Source organism: Pinus tabuliformis, chromosome 1_1 (genome assembly GCF_031772625.1).
Source record: "Pinus tabuliformis cultivar Carrire ecotype Pingquan chromosome 1_1, CPIR1, whole genome shotgun sequence".
Lineage (NCBI taxonomy): Eukaryota > Viridiplantae > Streptophyta > Pinopsida > Pinales > Pinaceae > Pinus > Pinus tabuliformis.
The window spans coordinates 152879258-152905245 of NC_142297.1; the positions used below are offsets into that span (position 1 = coordinate 152879258).

A 25988-nucleotide genomic window follows, 5' to 3' on the forward strand; every position below is an offset into this window, starting at 1 on the left:
TGGAAACGGCTAATCCTACGAGTTTAACGGGTTAGACCTACAGGTTTAAAGGGAGGACCTAAAAATTTAAAAAATAAATAGTCGTCCCATGCTTGCACTCCAAAAGGTTTGCATGCCCCCAGGTATAAAGTATAATTTCGAGGCGCTGCCTCTTACTTATTATCCGAAAAATGGTTTTGCTTGCTGCCGCAAACTAAACTCTCTTTTCGGCGGTGTCTATCATTAGGTTGCTAAGGATGGTGACTACTTGTTGCAGCAATTTCATCTCTTTCTTTGAAGACTGCCCCTACTTATCCTTCAAAACATGTTGTTTTAATGGGTGAGGCTTGACATTCAAAGATGGTGGCTACTTGCTGCCACAAATGGATCTCCTCCTTAGGAGAGCCTACTTTTTTAGACAAAGGGAGACGATATTTTCGCTCACATAACTTTGACAAAAGAATTTTATCCTAGAACAACCCTCTCTTCCTTTTTCGGACGGGGTACGGACTAGTCTATTCTTCTGCGGAAATTAACTTTATACCCAAGGTTTTCTCTGCCCAAGGCAGGCCAGGGTGCATGCCCCCTGGGTCCCAGTTCTTTCTTTCCGAATTACTCGCATTCATCGAGAAGTAGAACCGGGGCTGGAGGCATTTCTTGAGTGAATAAGCCGTTTAGGGTTGGTATTTGACTATTTGCGATGCGAGATCCCGGAAATGAAAGTTGGTCTACGAGCTTGACCATCTTTCCTTCGTGTGGAAAACACATTACTCTAAAGAGTGAGGAGACTATAGCTCCCATGCAATATATATAGTCCCGTCCAAGGAGTAGGTTATAATCCAAGGGTCCTTGGACGACCATGACATTCATATGAACTGTCTTCTTCCTCAATGTAATGGGAACATTGGGGAGAATCCCTAATGGGCGACTGGTTCCTTTATCAAAACCCGATAGATTTCTCATCTCTGGTAAAAGCGCCGGGGAACCCAGTGCTTTCCAAGCAATAGAGGAAAGGATACTCATAGATGCCCCTTCATCAATGATGGTTCCAGCCATTACCATTCTATAGATTTGGACAATGATTCTGAATGGTATACTGGCTGGTAACCGGGGTCTGCCTAGTTGGTTCCAATCAAAGGATACAACCAGGTTGCTTGGTGGTGGGACCGAATACACAGCCGGATACGACCCTGATGATGTTCCTTCCTGCGATAAAGGAATGGGCGCATTGCCCTGATGCTCATCAGAGTCTGTGTTGATGAAAAGAATCTGGACGGTGTCATCCTTATTCTCTTCAGTGAGGGTGTCATTTGAAGATGAATCTTCAACGACGGTGTCATTTGAGGATGAAACCTCCGAAGGAAGAACCGGGTCAACTGCCGTTTCGACCTTTAGACTTTCGTCTGGTCTGGATTCAGTTGGTTCATTCTCAATGACCGACACTTCAGCTGACCACTTGAGCGGGCCAGCTAGATTTTCAACTATCGAGGGATCAGGCACGAGTTTTTGGTATCCAGGAGGAAGTCGTAACGGTGATACCGGACGATCTTCCAAAACTCTTTTCGCCTCATCTAAGAATGGACATCGGTGGATGGCGTGATCGCCTTCACACAACATACAGGGTGATCTTGGTCTCCCTTTTCGTCCTTCACTCTCGCTAGTTGACGGATTGCAATCAACATGACTACCAGAGGTTGATGCTACCGGATTGTGCAACCTGGGGGACCAGTCCCTTAGTATCCGGGGAATACAAGGACAATCACGATGGAAGTGGGTCCCTTTGCAAATGACACATGGCGATTTAGGCCCGGTCGGTGCAGTGTGTGGATTTTTGTCAGATGTCTTTTGCTTGCCCCCAGTCGCCTTCGCCATAGGCCCCTTCTGCTTCTTTTCTTTCTTCTTCTTTTCCTTCTTCTCCATGGGAGGCTGACTTTTGCCGGCTCTACCTTGTGAAGATGAAGGATCAAAGGAAGAAATGTAAGAAGTGGAAGGCTGGTGGGCAGCTCTAGACTGGTCTGACTGTTGATTCGACTGCTCAGGATTTGCGGCGATTTGAACTACATTAGTTGAAAAGAGCCATACAGGTAGGCCAATTGTCAATCCTGGAAGTGACAATGTGGCCATATGAGGCGCACCAACATCTCCCCAAGAGGAGAAGGGATTGGGACTTCCACCAAGGTTACTTCCTTGGTTGGTGGGCTCCATACTTTTCAACTGAAAGATCAACGTGGGAATAACAGGTGATTATGTTCCGTTTAAAATAAATTTTATTAACGACGCTTTTAGACACAAACTTGCTTTTTCATGTTTTAAGAGTCGAGAAAAAGCTAAAGATGACTCTAGTCTCCTTCGATGTATTAACGATCCCGAAGTGACAAATGCTCGGATGGACTTTTTCAGTTATAGAGTTTGAAAAAGGCCAAAAGAAACTTCTCTGGAGTTCTAGGCAGAGGGTGTGCCAAACTTTTCGCGAAACCACAGAATACGTTTTACGGTACGGGTGGTCGATCTTCGTGAATGCTGTGTTCACTGCATCGCGATCAGTAGGGCGGCCGACACGGCTTCCTACAGATAAAGGCTTTGTTCCTATAGGGGTCTCCCAATATATACGCGACGGTACGTGGGAGCACAAGTCCGTATTAGTGCCACCGACTCTCAGGAGGAATCACCCACCTTCGTAGAGATCGACAGTCACTATGTTTAACGACGCCGGAACACGTCTCTACCTAGACCTCTATTTGTTTGCGTTATGTTACAAAGCGTTGTTATGTAAATTGGATTTATTTTAATGTTGATCTTGCTTAGCAGTTTGCCTTTAAGGATCACCACGAGATGTATGTAACAAATTCCTGAATGCAGTCTAAGATGAGAAGTAAACTTTTCAATCTTTCAACTTTGAAAACCTTAACTACTGAGGGAAAAGAAAGGCAAATCTTTTCACACAGATCATAGAGCACACACTAAATGCAAACTTTTCCTAAATCGTCAAGCAAACAGTCAAATGCAAAATGCACAATGCATGTATTTTCTTTTCCCTTTCTTAATGTGGATGGGTTACAAAAAGAAAGTTGTTATATAACTTTGATTTTGATTTAAAGCGAAAGTAAACAAGCTTGTCCAAAATCAAAAGACACCTTAAGATTCACTTGCTTAATCACTGGAAATGCATGAAATCAAACCATAATGGCGAAAGTAAATGACTAATCAGCTATGGACAGCAAACAAGCTAACTCTTTAGACCAGCAAAATGCCTAACACAGGTTCAGATCTAAGAGGCCAAAAGCAAGACTAGTTTACTCTTCGTTATGGGAAATTGTAAATGAGTAAGAAATACAAAGAACAAGTACAATTTCGTTATATAACAGAGGCAGAATGATGGCAAGTAATATTGGTTTCAGAATAGGTGCAAGACTGGTAACTGGCAGCCAAATCAATAGTGAAAACAGGCAAGAGAAAAGGAGGAAACCCCAACAGCACTAGGCAAATTTGGGCCAACGCAGGTGCTGCACAGCCAATCTGGCTCTCAGCGCAGGTAGCCCCTTCGGACCTGCGTTGCAAAGCAGGTAGCCTGTGTACTACCTGCTTTGGAAAACGAAAGTTGCGTTTTCTCAGTTTCCGGGTCACAATTTTCTCAAAAATGCACAGTTTTTGCTCAAATCAGAAGCAATCAGTCAAGCACACTCAAAGGGATGATTAGGAAGGTGAAAAGCTATCACTAAGAGTTTACAAGGATCCTTGTAGATCAGCTCTTCAAATCATGAACTTGCTCAGAAATGAGCTAGAGTAGCTGCCCTCTACTTCGCTTTTGATATAGTCAAAAGCCTTTCAATTTGGTACTCTCTTGTTCAGGAAATGAATAGCAAAATACTACAAACACAATCAAACGGATACGATCCCCAGTGGAGTCGCCAGTTTGTTGTAGGGAAAAGTATCCGACTCGGATGACCCTATCCCACTCTAAGGGTGATAGTTCCTTAGCAACAACTGTAAAACAAACTACTTAAGGTTTACTTCTTTATGAAAGCAAAAGAGAATAGAGAAATGCACTAACCGTTGCCTTGCGCTTAATGTCGAATCCAAACTCTTCTCTTTGGCCGCTTGCTCCTAGCTCCCTGTTCTTTTGCTTGCCCAGCTACAATGAGATCCTGCAAAATAACAAAGAAGGAAACTACAAGAGGCATGCAATCATAACTGGTTCATGGATTAGTGTAAACCAAACATGCAATCATCACAATATATTATTGAAACAAGAGCACATAGAAGAACCTCAATAGCTTTTATTAATGAAGAAGTAAAGGTTCTGAGAGTATTACAACCATTGAAGGCTCCAACCCAGCAACACCTCCCAGCAGAAAGAATTTCTCCTCTTCACCTCTCTCAAACAATCACCCAATAGTTCTATAGTGAAACCAACAGCATATCATTACTTTGCACAAAATTCCAGCCTCCTGAGCTCATAGGAGAGAGCTCAATATATAGATGAATTGAGAAAGGATGAGTCAGCTTGCAACTGATGTGTAGCTGCCTTGTGTCCTCTCTCTCTTCAGTTAATCTTTAGTTGATCTTCAGTTCTTGAGTCCACTTGGAGAACCTTGCTTCCACTTGGAGAAACAGAGCCTCTGACTCATCACAAGGCGAAATACCTGATCCAAGTGTCATTTTTGGAAGATTCCAGAGCAATGACTCAGTGTGCCACTTGTCCCATCTCGCTCAGCGCAGGTGGCCTTTGTTCCACTTGCTTTGCAACGCAGGTACACCATGGAGCAACTGAGTTTCAGCGCAGAAACCTAGTGGAGCACCTGCTTTGATTTCAGGATTGCTTGTTTTTGAGTGTTTTCAGGTGGAGAACTGATCTGAGAGCTGTTGGTTTGCTGACCTTGTTCCTCTAGGGGTAGGAACATCATGTTTAGGGAACTTTGGATCCCTTGGATTATTGACAATTCATGCTTGTTGCTGTAAGGCACAAATTTGTCTATAACAATACCACTGAACCAATAGAGCTTCATCAATATTATATGGGATTTGCCTTAACAAATCCTTAAATATTTTATCATATTCTCTTATTGTTTTATCTTCCCTTTGTTTGATTTCTTTTAACTTTTGTGCCACAAGATGTTTAACATCTTGGGATTTAAAGAAGGAGAAGTTTTTGATGCCATTTTTACTTTTAAGTTAGTTCTCCCTAAAATTCATAAACCATGTCAGAGATATTTTCCGAAGAGCTGCTACAAACTATGTCATTTGTTTGTCCTTATATGTGATATTCTTTAGTTGTCTAGAATTTCTCACAGACGAACTAGTCCCTTTTAGGATCTTTCATCTCCCTCATAGATGGGGATATGGTTTAATCCAATATCTATTTGAGGTGGTGTATTTTTTAATATGTTCTTTGCACTCGAGTATTAGCTTGATAAAATGGGTAGTTTTCCCAATCGTTCGATTGGTTGAGGCATTTCGTCGAATATATCAACCTTGCCAATTGGTAATTGAATGACGCAAGTGGTACCTTATTTATCTTCAACTTTGATGCTTGTAGATTTTACCAAGTTGCCGTTGATTTTGGATCCTTTATCTATGTATTCGATAAACTTGTTCTTACTAGGATACATCGGTTTGTTGACTCATATTCTATTTTGTTCTTCTTCAACAAATATTAATTTTGATAGCGGGTACTTTCGTGAGATTTCTTATATGGAGAAGTATGTCTTCATTTTCTTCATTGTCAATCCATGTTTGTTTGATTGCAATTATTTTAATTTGGAGATGATCTCTCAAGTTCCCATGTTCATCTCATCTATACCAAATTGTAGAAGGCTCTTAATTAATATGGAGTCTTTGTTGTAGGAATTGTCTCATAACTGGACTTGGTATACTTGCGACAAGGGATCATAGAATCGTTGGTCTAGATTCATCAACTTCCATATTGTCTACATGCCTACTAGGGCTTAATCATAGACTATTACTTCCCGTCAAAGTGGTCAATGTTATACCTCTCAATTTTGGGTGCTCTCTCCTATCTACTCGCGACAAGGGATCATAGAATCATTGGTCTAGAGTCATCAACTTCCATATTGTCTACATGCCTACTAGGGCTTAATCATAGACTATTACTTCCCGTCAGAGTGGTCAATGTTATACCTCTCAATTTTGGGTGCTCTCAGCTATCTTCATAGGAGTCTCGCGCATCATCAATATCTTGCTCTTGAACTTCTTTATTTCTTAATCTCTCGGTAAATTTTTTGTTCCTCATTTCTTGTCACATTTTATATCTTTTATCCCTCTAATTTTTGAATATCAGTCAGTTGTTTTTACTTTTGCATATGCTTTTGGGTCCTTTGTTTGGTTTCCTCATTGAGTGCATGTTCACATGTTCTTACAACTAATTGTTTTCCTCTCATGTTGATGAACAATTCATCTACTTCTCTTTCTTGTTATTTCCTATTAATTTCCCACGAACATATATGCCCCCATAACCAACCCAACTGACTTCAAGTTGGTAAGGTTGATTCTAAAGAAAATTTTCATTTGCTTAGGAAGTAGTCCCATGCTTCTTTTGTATTTTTACACTGGGCATCAAGGAATTTTTCCTAGTTGTCCTGTCATTTACTCCTGTCAGAATTTATTGGCGATTCTAGGGCTAATCTATATCCATCTATATGTTGAACTCCTTTATCAAGGAGAATGTTATGAAGTAAATTCGGTATGGTGCCAAAAAAACTATTATGAAAATTGTTTAAGAACCTTGCATTCTTTCAAAAGAACCATCTTCTTCTATTGCTTTCTCCTTGTAGAAGTCATCTAATATCTTTTCACCCACTCGTGCAATTTTTTTCTCCCTTCGTTAGTTAAATTTAAATTTAATTAACCGTCTAGTCCTATTTGACACATTAGGTAAGTGGTTGATATATTTATTTATTTCATTAGAGACTAATTTGATAAAATTCCCATGTGCTCCTGTGGAAAATGTGGTTTAGCTTCTACAATAGATAGTTAATTTCTTCTTGCATAATTTTCCAAGTAGTTATTAATCTTTCTCTCCCATCACTCTTGTATCTCTTCTAATGTTAACATTTATGCGTGCATATTGTATAAACTTTGTTCCAACACTACTAGCAATGGAACCAATGTTGTAATCTAGTGAAAAGTATGCATTATCCACTAGTATAGTGGAACATCAAGTAAGCTTATAGAATTATATGCATAACATGGAAAGTAAGAAGATAAAATTAGTAGAGAGCCAAAAACAGTATACTTGTATTAGTTTATCTTCAACAACCAACCAACCGCTACATAGAGTCGAGCACATCCCACGGGGGCTTCACTAGTGGAGCAATACCATACCACGTGCATTCATATTAGTGGATATATATATTGAGGAAAAATTGACATAAAATATTGGGCATATAATTGGAGGTAAAGGGTTTTTATATTGGAAGGTATAAAAAATGGAGCTCAAAGTTAAAGAAAATTATAAAGGGGTATTAAAAATGTCAATGAAAAAATGGATACCTATAATATCTAGTGAAAGTATGGATTTTTCAAATTGGAAAGGTTTATTGGGTTTGTACTGGGAGGGGGTTAAATAATGTGATTTTTAAAGGTATTTTCCAATATGTAGTGAAATTAAGGGTATTGTTTAATATGCCACAAACGCAAATGATATGCCATAGGTTCATTGAGTGAAGCATATGTTGCACATCCATATTAATATCCATGAATAGACAATTATATCAATTTAGTTGTATCAATTGGCTTGACCAAACTGACTTGGTCAATTGACTTGACTAAGGAGCCGACTGACTCATAAAACATTCTTTGGTGAGTTGACTTGACTGGGCTAGTTTGGTACAAAGATACAACTCATGTAGTACTACACATATAACTCTAGCTACCAATGATACAATGTGCGTATTGTAGCCTTAGAGGAAGGGCATGGATGGCAAGAATGCATTATTCACATAGGGAGGCCATGCGCTACCAATTTGGGTAGGCGTTTAGGCCGAGGTTTGTCATTGGGAAAGGAATAACCAAAGGGAGAATCAAGCCATGTGAGGAGTCAAATAGATGTGCAAAGTGTTTTTGACTGGTGTTCTGAGGCGAGGGGTAAGTTGAGTTCATACCAAGGTTGGACGATAGGGGTGGAACTGATTTTGGACAATAGTTTAACCAACATCCCAACTGAGTGGTGTAATAATAAGGGTAACTAGGATTTGGTTGAATGCATAGGTGAAAGGTTGGACAAAATTATAGCCAAGGGTTTGGATGAGGAACCGAGTCTTGAGATTATTGAATGACCGAGGGTTTTAAGGCCAAGTGAGATAAATTTATATAAGGTAATTTTTCCTTTTTTGTGTATAAAAACATTTTTCATATTTTAGGCATGTTTTGATGCATACCTATATATATTTTTGTCTCCTTCATTATTGTGTATGACTGCAAAATTGTTGTAATCTTGGTGTTGTGGTTCCTACATTAACCCTCCTCAATTCCTCTCAATGCCTTAGGTTTGGAAGGAATTGAGGGGAAAAGATTTTCAAATGAGTTCAGAGATGACCTAGTCAAGCATATACAACATTGGTGAACCATAATCGACACTACAATGACTTGAGATAATGGAGAAAAACTTATGAGCTTGAATGAGGCCTTTTGGATCATTCAACAACAAAAATACACCTTCCAACTATTAGCACGTTGAGGTAATCCTTAGCGAAAGTCTTGATTTCATTTTTCTTGGAATTTTGGGTGCTTTTCAACTTTGAATTTTGCAGCACTAAGTTTGTTCCTAGTGCTATAGCACATCACTAACCCTTGATGCAGTGCTACAACGTCAAACTCAGTGATATTTGGTATTTTTTCCTTCACATTTTGGTCCCCGCCACCCTTTGTATCACTATACTAACCCTTTTTTCATCTCTAAAGCACAACACTAAGCTTTAAGATTATGCTATAAAGTCTCCTTGATACATCACTCAACTTCATAGCAATATTTTTAAGGTTGGAGGAGAATGTGCGAAATGGACTACGTCTAGAATGGAAAGTGAATTGAGTGTGAGATTATTACTCAACGAAAAAGGAACTACACAAAATTTTAAAGTATGACTAATTATCTAATTTAACAAGAGAAAAGGAAAGTATAAGGGACAAATGACGATGATAGCAATACATGAGAATGAGTCAACATACCCCAAATGTTATGTCTTCCATAGAAAAGCATCATCCTTTATAGAAATGTTTGGAATGTTGTCCACGACAATAAGGGATTTGTAAATATGTTTTATGGTGGGAAGGGAATTGATTTATTTTTTTATTTTTGTTTTACAAGTTAGAATTTACCTCCAAAATGTCTTAGGATCTAGATTATATAGGTTTAAAAGCTTTTCTTGCTCTCTATTTCCATTGCCCTTTTTTTTTAATTAAGGCTTTAAATATAATTATCTTATCAATCTTTAAGGTCTCGTTGCAAGAATATTTAATAGATTTTGTAGCAAATTAACACTCATTATTGTACCAAGGTTTAGTTGTAATTTTTATTTTATTTTACATAGCACCATGATAGAGAATTTATTTATGGATGTAGAGAGGACAATCATAAAATTATGGCAAAGGTCTTCAATATTGTTCTTATGCAACATGCGATTTAAATCATTTTTTAAAGCTCTTTAAGAAAATACACCCTTCTATTTTTCATATCGAAGTTCCTTCCGTTATCAAAATTCTCTTCATAAAGCCTTTTCACATGGAAAATTTTAAAGTTAGGGTTACATGTCTACGATCAAAGTCAAGTTCATGGTCATCTGAAAGACCAAAATTTTCTATTTGGTTGTATATAGGGATATTTTATTATCCCATAAACCACAACATTGTTTCCCAACCTTTGGATACAAGTCAAATTTTGGTAACTTCGCTAGACCAGTACAGTTATTATATCTTGAGAGCTATAAATCTTGCTTATCGTAGTACCAAACAAATTTCTAGTGAGGACTTTGGAATTTATTTTGTATCATTTAGCTAAAACAAGGTCCTCATATAACATATACGATTATGGTTGGAATCATTACTTAAAATAATAACTTCATTATTTATTGTTATTATATTAAAATCTCCTAACAAAAGGATACGACCTTCATTTCTTAGATTGTAGATATCTTACTCTATGCTTTTGTGTGGGTAGTTCTTACCTAGATTGCTTTCTCATAAAAGGTATAATTAATAGGTACAAAACAAAAAAATGTTATTTAAATATTATTAGTGTTAATATCTGACATTCTTATCCAATGTGTACATGTCAGGAGGGATGTTCATTTTTATTTAACAAGATATGTCTTCAATTACTCTAAAAGAGGACTTTTTATTCCATGTTGACCACAAAATTGCTCCTTCTATATTAGAGACCTTGGATTCCTCATCCTCTTAAGTTTCAACCAAAAATATAATATCAATTTAAGCAAGTTCTGATTTCATATAAGCCCCTTAATCCATGGAAATACATAATTATTCAAAGGGAGTGTCCAAAGTGTTTGAAATTGCAATTTATCATAATATTTTTGGTCTCTATCCCTAATACGAGCCTTTTGATTCTAAATTACTACCCATTTTCCTTCCTTCCCACCTTCTTTCACTTTTTAAATGTCCTTTCGTTAATTTAGATTGGTCTTTTCTAATGAAATATTGAGTTTTGTTATGTAGGACATATTTATGGTAATTAGGGCTTATCTTAACCCAAATAAATGTAGCTTTATTTTCAATTGTATTTCCAAACCCCTTTGCTTTTATGAGGCAAGTGGTTTCAATTTGTAGTTTATTTTTTGGTCCTTCATTGACCATTGCAAGGGTGTCTTTGCTTTCTTTCTTTTTTTCTCTTTTCTATAAAAAAAAATTATGGAGTTTAACGCTCTTTTGTTACATTGAATTATTTCATTTCTTCTAATGGGCTTGATATCCAATTTACATTTTAAACTATTTAAGACCAAATTATTTTCTCTAAGATTGTGATTTTCTTCCACCTCAACTTCCTAAATTAATTGTCTTTCCTTGGCTTTTACTTTTCTATTTCTTACTATGTAACCTCCATTTTCTATAATTGAATATCAGACACTAAAATTTTATCTTCATTCCATAGAAAATTTTAGGGGCGAATGTTCGCCCTTTGGCGAAATTAAGGGGTTTAAAATTTTTAGTGGGCGAATATTTTGTATCATAGCACATTTTTACAAACCACCTCAAATAGCCGACCTTATTTTAAGGGAGAGGGTAAAAAAGGTAAATTTAGCCCTTGAAACTAGGAGTTACAACCTTCCATTTGCCCATTTTGAAGAATAGGTTTTATTTAAGTGAATCCTATGGGCCAAATACCATATTTATAAAAGATGTATAGTAAATTAATAAACATATAAATAAATGAGAGGTATGGTAAAAAAATAAAACATTTTTTATATTTACTCTATAAGTCACCTTATATACATGAAAGGGTGTAAACTAATAAAAATATAAGTAAAGAGGAGGTATGGTAAATAAATAAAACGTCTTTTTATACTTACTCAAAAGGTATGGTAAATAAATAAAAATATAAATAAACTAGACGTATGGTAAATAAATAAAACCTCTTTTTATATTTAGTCCATAACCCTTGTTCTATTTATGAAGGCTCAAGAAAGAGGTTTTATTTAAGTGAATCCTATGGGCCAAATACCATATTTGTAAAAGAGGTATGGTAAATTAGTAAAAATATTTATGAAGGCTCAAGAAAGAAGTTTTATTTAAGTGAATCCTATGGGCCAAATACCATATTTGTAAAAGAGGTATGGTAAATTAGTAAAAATATAAATAAACGAGAGGTATGGTAAACAAATAAAAAAAATATATATTTTTACTCCATAAGTCACCTTATATTTACGAACACTCAAAAAATGCATTATATTTAGGTGAAACCTATGGGCAAAATACTATGGGACAAATACCAAAATGGCACATGGTATTGACCCATGGTATTCACCAAAATGGCACATGGTATTGACCCATGGTATTCACCTGGAATGTAGCCTATTTAAATGGGGGAATTAAACCAGCATAGATCCATCTTTACTCTGAATCTACTAACCCCCGAGAGGTATATCTTTACTCTGGATCTACTAACCCCCGAGAGGTATCAAATATCGTGATATGCAAACTAGCATAGAGTGAAAAAATATTTGATCCCTCTCGAGGCTTGGTTAAAATAAAAAATAAAATAAAATTCAACTATTAATTTTATTAATTTTTATAAATTACTAATAGTAATTTTTAAGCCCCAGGTTTATGATAACCCATGGTATTGACCCATAGTAATACCATGGTATTCATGTGAGCAGAGACTATTTAAAGGGGAAATTCTATCATCTTAGATCCATCTTAATTCTGGGTCTACCAAGTGCTCAAAGAGATAAATAGATTTCATCCCCCTAAGAGTGGTAGATGTGGAGTTAAGATGGATATAGGTTGGTTTTTATGATAATGAAGATATTAAATAGACTTAGGAAATTATATTGTAAAAACATCTTAAGGTGAATGGTTAAAGCATAGACATTGGACAAGTATATTTGTATACTTCTGTTTTAAACTAAAACAAATCCAGGGCTAAAAGGAATGGATTGATTGCACTAGTCATCCTTCTATAACTTTCCAACATATCCTGGAGTAAACACACTGTAATTTGGGTAATTTTTCTAACTGCACACAGGAACATACTTGTGTATTGTCAGGGTGGTTACGAGGTCCCTAGAAGTGATGAATTTGAATTTTTCTTGGTTTTACATATAGTATTAGGTTTTTTATCATGCTTTCTGTGAATAACACGGGTGAATTTTATCCTACACCCACTAGGTTATCGATATGTAATTTCAGTAATTTTGATTTCAAAAGATATTTTAAAGAAATGCAATGATTTCATTTGTGTATTCAATAAACACAATATTCTAATGGAATTCTGCATTTGTGGTTTACCTATATAGATTCCATGGAGAAGTGTTAGTGGTGTGACATCAGTTGTCCTCAAGTAGAGGCTTTAGTTTTACTCTTTTTGGAAGGAAATACTCTCTTCCAACATTTTTGAGTTCCATGAAAAATTTGAAATTCCTAATAGTATTCAATTATGGGTTCAAGAGAGACATAGTATTCAATTATGGGTTAAAGAGATCCGCACTGAATGCCTTATCTTCACTTAGTTTAAGACTATTCACTTGGAGAGCCTACATGTGCCCCCACTTCAAGAGCATAGTAAAGTCATGTAGAACTTAGAGAAGCTATCTTTAAGCTTTTAGTGAAGAATGGAAAAATGTCTGGGTTCAATAACAACCAGTCGAGCATTAAGCTTCCAATAATGCTAGATTTTAACCTGGAGCACTTTTGTGATTTGGAGGAGATGCCCCCTCGTATTTGTGACACATCTTCAGTTGTGAATTGGACTATTACTAACTGTCATTTCCTTCGAAAGTTACCTGATGACTTGGGGAACCTCAACTCTTTAAGAATGTTAAGGAAGGAAAGAAAGTACATTATGCTAAGTTCTCTTATGCTTTTCAAGTTTTTCTTGGATATCTACAATGTTTCAGGTAGGAAAGTACATTCTGTTAATGAAAATTTGTCTTGATAGAGGGATGACAGTAATGAGAAAGGTAATATTCCATGGTTTGAAGTTACCGTCTTACTAAATATTTAAATATATCATCACAATTTAAGTGTTAGTTAAAGGAATTGTATTTAATTTGTAAACAATTCATTGCTTGATTTATAGATTTTGATTTTTTCCCTTTTTTAATTTTTTTCTCAGATTTGATATGAGATATCTTCCGATATCTGGGTTCCCTAGTTTCCCCACCATAGCTATGAGGTTCAGATGCTATCGTTAAATATTCTCAGAACGTTACAACTTTTCTAGTAAGTGTACTTTGAAACATTGTTGTTGTTTTTCCATGGTGTTAATGCAAATAAGCACTACAACTAGTGCCATTATTTAGATTAAGTGCCGAAATATAGGTGGTCTTGTAATGATGGAGTGATTGTTTTCTAGCTACTAAGGACATATGCATTTTTATCTCTTATGTTGTCCTGAGATATTCAAATTCAGAATAAGAATTAAGGTCTCGTTTCCACTGTAGATTGTAGTCAGTTTCTTGAACATAATATATAGTAGATTATATTTTATTAATCAACTGTGGATGTGATCCCTCGCAGGAAAGGAAATTCAAAGTGACTTTGATTTCACATTGATTTGTCAAAACATCCACATAGGAAAGGAGATTCAAAGTGACACTGATTTCACACTGATTTGTCAAAATGGAGGCAAGAGAAAAGGAAACTTTGTATTCAACAATGCTCTTAATTTCATATGTACATGCACAGACATATTAGTAGAAAATATTGAAGGGTTGCCTAAGTAATATTTTCCATTCCACTACATTCTTTACAGCTTGTAAATAAATAACTCGAAACAATTCATTACACTACTTGTTATTCTTTATTAATCAGTGGTTAAGATTTTGATATTGAACTAGCTAAGATTTTTCTTCCTTCTGTGAAATTGTGTGTTCTGTAATGCTTCTTTTCCATTCACTATGTATAGCATATAAAGTGTGTCTAATGGAGTAGGAAGATTGGAAAGTCTTGTGATCCTCGAACTGTGTTGCAAGGCAGAAACCCAACGGGGCAGGGTCGGTGCATCCCCACAAAGGGGTCACAAATACCAAAGTTGGTATTGGCTAGTGCCTTGAGCTAGAAAATTTCCTTTACCCTTGTATTAACAGTGAATCCGGAGAGAATTCTAATATTATATTTATAAGATTTATATTAGTTAAGATTGATGAATAAAATTCATGAGACATGAGCTAGGATGTCCTTGCAAGGTGGTTGTTGATTATTGGAAGCTATGATGGCCATTATGTCAGGCTAGGCGGTCGCACGCCCTTGATCGTGAGCACAATTGTGATCAAGATGGAAGACTTCATAGTCTGGATTGATTGTTTAGCAGTGATAATTAGTGGGCTCATTCACAAAAGCTTCTATTTCACTAATCCTTTTTATAGAGTTGTCAGATTCAATTTCCAAAGGTTTTAATTACACTATAGAGTTGAGTTCTGAGAGAGTTGTGATTCACAGTGTTAATTATAGCAGCTATGACACTTGAATGAAGACAAGCATAGTAGATGTATCAGACTCTATTATAAGCTTACCTACATATTATAAGGGACTTGGTTGGCTTTTTTATAATTTTATAAACAAGTTCCATTTCGTGGAAATGTGAAAAACACAGTGATATTGCCACCATGTGGCTCTTGTCATATATGGTTTTATACTTTTTTTAAAAGTTCTCTAATAGTTCACAATGCTAAGATTCACTAGGACCTTACAAAGTTTTATTATTTAGTGAAAGACTCACCAAGATGTTACAAGATTTTATAATTGAGTAAAATATTCGCCATGCCTGGTGAGAGATTCGCCAAAAATTATATATACATATTATATTATTGATAAAATCGCCTTCCATTTTTCCTATATACCATGGAGATTCGCCCATTTATTATACATATAAATTTAGGGGGGTTCTTAAAATTTTCCCTACTTCATTCTATACTTGAATATTATTTCCAAGAAATATAAATTTAAATGAAACATTGCTTATAGCTTTGTTTAATGTCTCTTTCTTCTATTTACAATTTTCTATTAATTTAGAATAACATTGTACAAATTAATTTAATAATAAAGAGAAATTCATTTATTTTAATTTAGTATTTAAAAGAACTAAAAATAATATCAAAAATTCTAAAGATATTAAAATAAAGTACCTGAGTATTTTTCTCTTTCGTCATATTACTTATTCCGCTTTCTTGTGAATACTTCTGGTACTTATCCAACACCATTTGCATGCTTCACACGACAAAGAAATACAATATATTATTAATTTAAAAAATAGGTGTAAAAAGTTTTACGAAGGTAAATGAGTGTGCAATTTTTCACATTTCGAAAACATGTTATCAATTTGTTTTTTTGAGGAGAAACTATGTATCATGATGGAAAGGACTGACATTTCAGATAGACACTTCATCAATCATCAAGACATATAAAGTATTTGTATTTAAATATTTATTTCATCATCTTTTAATACTTCACATGATAAAAAAAAAATCAATATATCACTAACATTTTATTTACAATCAGTTTAAAAAGTTAATAAGTTTATAAGTTTATAAATAAAATAAAATAATATATTATAATTTGTTTTTTAAAATTTAATATACATATAATTAATAAAAAAATTAGATTTAATTTAATATTTAATATTTAAAAATATTATATGGTATTTAATTTAAATCTCATTATCCTTACCAAAATCATGTCATGTTCAATCATCAATTATCATTTATTATGAATTATCATTTAGATACGAAATTATTGATTTTGAAGTGCAATGGGTAGAAGTATCTTATTTCTGAACTATAATAATTATTTGTGAAGATATATTATAGTTTTTTTATGTTCATCAAGCAGTCACACATCATAAATTCAACAAACAACCATGAAAAAAAGTATATATCACAATGTGTGCAAGAAAGATATGTGAGTGATAAGTGTGTATAAAATGAAAAAGTTCAAGTATATTTTATACCGAAGCTACCTAAGAGACATGTATCTTAATTTAAATCACGTCTTTTTGTAAATTAAATTCTAGTAAGCCTTCACAATTACATTTTTACTTATTTGTTAAAGTGTTGAAGATCACGTAAATAATTGTAGGCAGTAACTCCTCGTAAGTATACATATTCACATCTTGTTCTTATTATGTCTTTTATGCAAATACTTACTTAAATTATAGTGTGTAGTAACCCTCGTTGCATGACTCTTTTAAGACCCATGGGCCTTGACGGTTTTTATAGTGAGACGGGTCACTCGCATAGGCTCCATAATTTCTACTCGTACTCGTCTAAACCTGCATAGAACCCGTCTACTTATATTGAACCCATGAAGAACAACATGTGATCCGCATAAGACCCGCATAAGACTTGCGGACCCACCCAAAATTCGTATTTTTTTTTGAGATCGTATTTTTTTAAGTTTTTTTTGTATTTTGCTAAGTCTTATATGAGTCTTATAAAGTCCATTCCCGAGTCTTATACCGTTGGTCGAGTCAATATCCAGATGAGTTTTACACGAGTACGAGTCGTGTAACATTGGTAGTAACTAATGGTAAATATGTTATTTACATGAGTATGAGCTATTTTCAATGATCTTAATTTTAGGTAGTTTTGTTGATTTCCTTTCTTTTAAATTTGTTTCATCTAATTTAAAATTTAATTTTATTTCACCTTTTTACATAGTATTATAAATACATCAAGGCTTATGAAAAATGACCCTAGCTAAATTTTTCAACACTCCCTCTTAGCTAGGCCACTATTCACAATGACTATATAGATTTTTTCTATATACATGATCTTTTTAAAAGGTAAATATCATTGCTGGAGTCTTTATCTAGGGCAATACCCTTGACCTAAATCAACATCATCATCAATATGTACCACAACCCATATTATCTCTCCTAATTGATTGTACTTAGTCAACTAGTGACCATGATCCATTGGGAACCTCACCTCATGACACTATGACTAGTTCAAGGTTGTGATCCCCCATTGTCAAATCCTAGGGAAACCCATGTCCCAAATCGAAAGGCCTCTCTTTAAGCCATGATATTGAGCAGGCACACACTCCATGAGTGTCTAGGCCTCAAAGACCATTTATTTTAATAGCATTTATCCCTTATGTTATCTCACCATCAATCTGGGTGATGCTCTTATTGACACCAATAAACTGAGCCATACCCCTGTTGTCCACTTATCGACAGTGTAGGCCAAGTTGTTTTTGTTACCAACAGTCTAAGCCATGCCCTTGTTGATGTCACATCAATGCTCCCTCTCACCAATAGAGGATTTATCCACTAGTCCAAGCTTGTCTCTGAAGTATACAAACTTCACCCAAGAAAGAGGCTTTGTGAGAATGTTATTCCTTTCTTCATCGGTGCAAATATATTGGAGCCTAAAGCTCCCTTCTATACCATATCATGAATGTAGTGGTACCTGATCTCAATATGATTTGCCTTATCATGAAATAGTGGATTGTCTATCAACTTCATATAAATTTTATTATCACAGAACAACACAGTGGGTTCTAGGATCTAGTTGAACAATCTAGAGAGTATCTTTCAAATCCATACTACCTCACAACATACCAAACAAGCTTCAATATACTCTTTTTCTGCAATACTGAGTGCGACAGAGGTTTGCGTCCTACTCATCCTAGATATCATAGCAGAACCCAAACTGAAACATACACTAGATGTACTCTTTCTGTCATGTGCACTCCCTGGTCAGTCAGAGTCCATATATCCCTGCAGTTGTATCTCACCATTCAAAGCATATCTCAAATAGTAGTCAACAATACAAATAAAATATATCAATATATGCTTTGCTGCAATCCAATGCTCATGTCTCAGTTCCATCTTGAACTAGCTCAAGGTGTTTACCGTAAAACAAATATCTAGTATGGTATTTACTAAATACATCGATGATTTGATCAACTTCCAGCACATGGACAGATTCATTAGGTCAAACTCAGAATTTCTCATCTTTCTCAAGTTTGTCACCATAGGAGTTGCCATAAACTTGCACTCCATCATGTCAAACTTTTGAAGGATCTTGATGATATGTTTTCCTTGTCCAAGAAGGATTTCGCCAAGGTTCTTCCTAAATTCTAGCCCCAAATAGTAATGCATCATGCCAAGATCCTTCATGTCAAATTCAAAGGCCAACTCCCTTTTACACTAATAAATAAGATTCTCTACACCGATCACGAACAAATAATCAACATAAAGTAGCAGTATCATCCACTCACCTTTTACAACACTGATAAATATTTAGATCAACAACACTTTTAGAGAAACCAAGTCTCATTAGATATCCATCAATTCTAGAATACCAAGCTCTTGGAGCTTGTTTGAGTTCATACAAGGCTTTCTTTAATCTAGAAACTAGTGCAAAGACTTCATCATAACATTCTCCCTCTTTTTGGGAGAATCCTCTAGCCATGAATCATGTCTTGTATTTGTCAATGCTCCCATCTACTGCATGCTTGATCTTGTAAATCCACTTTGAGCTTACCATAAACTTTCCTTCAAGTCTTAGAAAAATTTCGCAAACATTGTTCTTAATAATATATTGATATTCCACCATCATTGCATCCTTCCACAGCTGTGAAGTAGTTGCGTCCTCGAAGTTGGAAGGTTTAGGGTCAGTCAGCGTAGTCATTAAAGTTGCATAACCAGAATACCTCTTAGGTCTCTTAGATTCCCTAAAGGTGCCTTGTGGAGTTGCATGTTGTTCTACATCTTGCAAAGTAGATTGTAGCCAAGTTGGTTTTTTTCTATTTTTGGGAACAGCCACAGGATCCAACAATTCACAAGTTCCTTCTCGCATATCTTAATGATCTTCAAGATGAATGGAGGATGATGGAGGACCTCTAACATATTGTTTAGAAGCCACATGCTTCTTCTCTTCATCTTTAGTGTTCAAGTGCTCTTCTCTAGATTTTCAATAAACTGCATCTTCATCAAATTCACGCCTCTGCTTACTTCCACCTGTTGTTTCCCTAAAACATAGATCCTGTAGGCTTTTGATCATTCATTGTACCAAATAAATATTCGCTTCTTACTGGAAGGCTCTAACTTGTTTCTCTTATCCTTGGGTATATGCATGAAAATTGGACAATCAAAGATTTGCATATGATCAATCTGTGGTTTCTGACCTATGAATGCTTCTTCGAGAGTCATATCTTTCATAATCTTGACCTATGAATGCTTCTTTGGGAGTCTTATTTTCTAAAATGCTATGGGTACTTCTATTCAGGATGTAAACGATTGCCTTGAAATATTCTCCCCACAAGAAAATTGGTACATCTTGATCATGTAGCATTGCCTACATGGACTCTTCAATAGATCTGTTCTTTTTTTCGAATACTCCATTATGTTGAGAATTATAGGGAACTATCAACTCCTTCTTAATCCCAACTTCCTTATAGAAGGCAATGAGTTCCTTGGTGGTATATTATCCTTCATTATCTGATATCAGGATCTTGATTCTCTTCCTTTTTTGGTTCTCCACTTTAGTTTTGAATTCTTGGAATATTATGAAAACTTTGTCTTTTGACTTCATCATATAGATCCACATCTTGTGGCAGATGTCATTGATAAAGGATACATAGTATAGAGCACCTCAGAGAGATTTCATCGACATGGGACCACACACATCGGAGTGGACTAGATCTAAAATATATTTCAACCTATGCTCACTACTTGGAAGGGTTTTCTTAAAATTCTTTCCAAGGTCACGTCCCTTACACACACCTTTATGATCTATCTGCAAATCCGGTACATCTAAAACAATTTTTTTCAAAGCTACAAGACTCTATAATGAAGATGTGCATATCTCCTATGACATAGCTCACTAGGGTTAATACCATTATGTACAAAAACTTTGGAAGGTTGCCCCAAGAGTCTATAGAACCTTCATTCAAGAATCCCAATAACTCTAGCATAGCTTATACTAGATCCCTTGTCCCATACAATGACTTTCCCATCAATTAAAGACACTCTATTTACTCTATCTTATAAACATGAAATTGGAACCAAATTCTTTTTCAAACCTGGAACATAGAGTATGTTGCTCAAGTGAACGTTTTCACTTGTTTCCAACTCAACAGATGTTGTTCCAATTCCTTTGACTACATAGTTCTTTTCTCCAACATCTACCTTCTGTGCTAGTCTTCTTTCCATCAAACTTGTAAAATGATCATACTCCCCTATCATATGTCTTGAAGCTCCATTGTTAATCAACCATATATTGTTGTCATCTGCAAGAGATCTCGCAAGTGCATAATAGTAGAAGTGATATTTATCTCCTCCAACTTTGGATTTCTTGGACTACTCATCAAATTCTATTGTGGTAACACATTGATTTCCTCTCTTCTTCCTATCACTGAACCTTTCAAGATATTGGGCTTTGAAGTGACCAATCTATTGCAACGAAAACATTGAATTTGAGACATATCTTTCTTTCTTTAAGGATTGGGTCCGCTATCAAAACTTTCTTTCTTCTTCTAACAAACAAACTTATTTTTCCATCCAACTTTCATAGAACAAGTTATGTAGGCTTCCAAATCTTATTATTCTTTTGAATTTCTTTCCCTAGATAGAAGTCTCTATTCTTCGTGGGCACAAGCTACCATAGTTCTTCCAAATTTTGATCTTCATTTATGCTACTTATACCTGTTGCAAATGAATCCCATGAACTTGGTAGTCCATTAAATGCTCAAGTCACAAGTTCTTTATCAGAGACAATTTCATCAATAGCTTGTAGTTGATCTCTTAGTTGAGAAACTCTCACAAAGTATGAAGCCACCATATCGTTCTTTGTCATTCTTATATCACGAAGCTCATTTCTCAAGCTCATGACTTGGCCAATATTGTTGGCACTATATAACTTATTTAGGGCATCATACATCTTTGAAGTGTCAAGCTTTGAGATGTATGGAATAAGATGGTCCTTGATGGAGTCCACAATAATGCTCATGGTGGTGATGTCATCTTTCTTGTACTTCTTCTTTCCAGCTTCATTTGTAGGTTCAATCACTTATCCTTGCACAATTTCCAAAAGATCTCCTTTTTCAATATTTAGATCAATTCTTGTCTTCCAAGCCCTAAAGTTAGTAGCCCCCTCTAACTTGTTCCTTTATTTCATAGTAGAAGTAGTGGATGCAACTTGAATACAGATCTAGGGTTTCTTCAAGGTGATCTCTTTTCAAGGAGTGATCTTTGTTCTCTTTCCTTTATCAAAGCTCAAATACCATATTGATTTTTTAGTACAATTAATACAAGTACTTTATTTCTAATCTTTGGTAATTACTTGTCAATATATATTACAGTTCTTTTATCTTCATCAAGCAATCACACCTCAGAAATTCAACTAATAACCATGAAAAAAAAAGTAGTTATTACAATGTGTGTGTGGGAGATATGTGAGTGATAAGTATGTGTATAAAATGAAAACGTTAAGTGTATTTTATACCCAAGATAACCAAAAGACATGTATCTTAAATTAAATCATGTCTATTTGTAAATTACATTCTAGTAAGTCTACACATTTACATTTTTACTCATATTTGTTAAAATGTTGAAAATCATGTAAATAATGGTGAGCAGTGATTTCTGGTAAGTATATTTATTTGCATCTTGTTCCTATTCTGTCTTTTATGCAAATACTTGCTTAAATTATGGTGGTAATAACTAATGGTAAATATGTTATTTATGTGAGTATAAGTTATTTTCAAGGATACTAATTTTCGGTGATTTTGTTGATTTCTGTTATTTTATTTTGCTTTCTTATAATTTAAAATTTGATTTTCTTTCGTGTTTTTATTAGTATTATAAATACATCAAGGATTGTGAACACCCACCATAGCTACATTCTCCAACAAAAATTGATGTAAGTGGGATGTCTCGAAAATCTTCTATATATAGCCATTTGATTACTTAAGTTTATAAAGATATTTTATATTGCTGGATTTAAACATATAACTTTTTATTAAAAAATACACAAAAAATTATATACTTATTTAAAATAATTTATTAATAATATTATTAATTAAATTTAATATTAAATACTTTAAAAAATGGAATTAATAAAATATAAACATTGTTTTTAAAAAAAAAAATGGAATTGATAAAATATAAACATTGTTTTTAAAAAAAAAAATGGAATTGATAAAATATAAACATTTTTTTAAAGTGTTAGCAAATATCATCTTTATATTTTAAAAGCATGTACACTTTTACTTTTAATATTATATATATTTTCTATTTTATTAAAACAACTATTTTTTAATTTGGATGACAATCGCAAAACATTATTTTTTTTAAACCAGAAATTAGATGAACTTAGGACCAACCATTAGAAACTAAATACTCAACTGTAAAACATTAGATGTAACGGCAATTCAAGCTCAAGCACAAGCGTTGTATATAATTGAATAGTTTCGATCTTAGATGGAATGCATCCCAAATAAGCTGGAATACTAAGATCACCCATGCAATATTATGAGAATATTATGATTAGGCATTCAAGATATATTATTTTGATGAATATGCATTGAAGATACGAGAAATGGAGAATGATCGTTGATAAAGGACCTTTAATTTTGTGTTTCCGTAAAAGAAGGTTAAGCATATCACTAATTCAAAGTTTAAGCTGATGCAAAATGTAATGAGCATGTTGACATTGCTTATGTGCATCAACGTGGAAAAAGGATTTCATAGGTTTCTCATGTATATATATATATATGAATGATAATTCCACATGATGAATTATTGTATTTATCCTACTCACGAATTTGTTGAGAAATTGTTTACGGCTTTATAATGTGTGAGGTTGAAAAATAACTTCTTACTCGAGAAGGAGGTGACTATTTTATATTTGTATTTTACAAGAATATTTAGAATTGCTTTAAGTTATATGGATTAGTTATTTGATATATCTCCCTTCAACCAAAAGGGTGTTTATGAGTTTAAACAAATTTTTAAACTTTTTTCTTCTAATTACTTTGATGAAAATGTTTACAATTTTTTCACAAACCTTGTCAAATGAATTGCCTTGGCCTCTACATCATATCAAATCATATGGTACTTTGTGTTGACTTATTTGGTTCGATCAGGGAATTTCAGATTCTTGGCAAAATTGATTGCAGAAGTATAGTGAACTAGAAGAGGAGTATATTCCCTTGTTTCTCTTGCAAATCTTCAAATATTTTCTAGAGTGACACAATTTCCATTGTTTCTTTTGCATCCAGAACCTATTTTACCTCTGTTGTGGAATATGTTGGAATTGATTTTTTATTTGATCTCCAAGATAGAGCTACTAATCCAAGACTCATGAGATAGCTTGAAGTTGGCACTCCATTTTATATATCCCCATCAAAGTCTAAGTAAGAATATCCAATAGGTTGATGCCTTCCACCTTATAATATTTGAGTCTAAAGTTCTGACTTCTCTTCAAGTATTTTAGAACTCCCTTTGTAGCATACCAATGTCCCTCACAATGCTTTTGCATAAACCTGGAAAGAATGCGAATAATGAATGAAATATCTTGTCTGGTAGTGGTAAGTTAGATAAGTTTTTGAACAAGCTATATGTACTTGGTAGCATCCTCAAATTCATTACCTTCTTTTGTGATGTGACCTTGAAATGTTATTCCAATGGAGTAAAGAAAGGGTTACACCAAGCTATGGAACCTATTCAACAATTTTCCAATACTTATTCGGGGATATGAATATGTACTTTGGATTTTCAGTCACTTCAATGCCCATGCAATTGGGAGGATATCCCAAACCTGTCATCTCAAAGACTTCTTTTAACTATTTTTTTATGGATGCAATATAGTTTTTAATGTTCCATGTTATCCAAAAGTAATCTACATACACTATAAGATATACATCAGTTTTACCAACTTTCTTGACAAATAGAGTTGCATCATCAAGAATAAAGCATTTGAAATTAAATTTAAAAAGATGTTCAATTAGCTTTTGATATTAGTTTTGGTGTGTTTTTTTAAGGCTATACAAGGATTTGATGAGCTTACCTTGTCCCTACACAACAAAACCTCTCGTTCAGAGATGAAGACATTTTCTTTCAAAACTCCATTCAATAAAGAAATCTACACATCCTTTTTATGAACTTTCCATCCGAGTTTGTGTTGCTAGGGAAAATAGAATACACATAGTATCTCATTCTGTTGTGAGTGCAAAAGTGTCCTCCTGATCAATACCTTCTTTATGTGCAAAAAAATTGGTTTGAAATTCAGGGTCCATCAATTTCCATGTCCATGTCTTGATGATACCTTCACACACCTTTTGCATGGCTTCTTTCCACTAATCAAGAAAAATAACTTCTTCAAAGAATGTTTGTTCAAAGTTAATAGTTAAATTAAATTCGCAATCATATAAAACATCAACGTCATCCACATCACCTGAATATGAATTACATCACCTCAATCTTATTTGGTGGAGCCTCTCATTCTTGTCTTTCCAACCTCATTAGGATGAAGACTTTCGAGTGTCTTGATGATCCAATTTAACAAACCTTTTTGAGATGGTCCAGGTTGCTCCATTGAATGAGATGGTTCCTCCACTTTGATGGACCTATCCATCTTAAAAATTGAATTTCCATTCCACTTTTTTCTTATAAACTCTCTCTCTCTCTCTCTCTCTCTCTCTATATATATATATATATATATCAAGAGAGAGAGAGAGAGAGAGAGAGAGAATATCAGTGGAGTTTGAACACACATCCAAAATTTAATTGAATATTTTTCAAAGTTTCTTAATATTAATGGATTAAGTCTTTTATGTTTTATTGAGTTAATCTTGACTCAGTCATAAAGTAGTTAAGATAGTCTTAAATCAGTGTTTGATAGTTTTTTTATTCGCGGTTTACGATTCCATGATTTTTTCTCATGGTACAAATATGATGAAGCCTATTTAAAGTCTTGATGTAGCCCATTCTAAGATAGCTCAACGGACCAATGTTGTTCTAAGTTGGCCAAATTGGCCAGGGTTCATGGAAACATATTTCCCACTAAGAGTAAGATTATGGTTTGAGCTTACATGGCCAATCTTTTATTTCCATTTATGTGCACTCTTATTGTTGTTTTACTTTCTCTTTATCCAAGAAATTTTGCTAGGCATTTCTTATTATCCCTTTAGATGAACTTAATTCTAATATTTGGTATCAGGACATTGTATACCTACACTCTCTAGTGAGAGTGGACTAAATTATTTTTTGATGTTGGTTTAGAGCCACTTTCACAGATTATTTTATGTAATGTTGATGAAGTTCCAAGCATATGCCTTTGGCATTAAAAATGCATGCATAAACATGGATATAG

General features: G+C 34.5%; 1 protein-coding gene across 15 annotated transcripts in view; it reads right to left on the reverse strand.

The window, feature by feature from the left end:
* LOC149212063 (MADS-box protein SOC1-like) overlaps positions 1-25988 on the reverse strand; it is a 300150-nt gene that overhangs the window by 165651 nt on the left and 108511 nt on the right. For all 15 annotated transcript variants that reach the window (XR_016250741.1, XR_016250740.1, XR_016250743.1 and 12 more), the window contains exon 2: positions 15795-15876. Coding sequence is in view for 10 of the 15 variants with exons in the window: in XM_089391683.1 (XP_089247809.1) it covers positions 15795-15876 (82 nt within the window). In the remaining 5 variants the exon portion in view is untranslated. The remainder of the gene's footprint in view (positions 1-15794; positions 15877-25988) is intronic.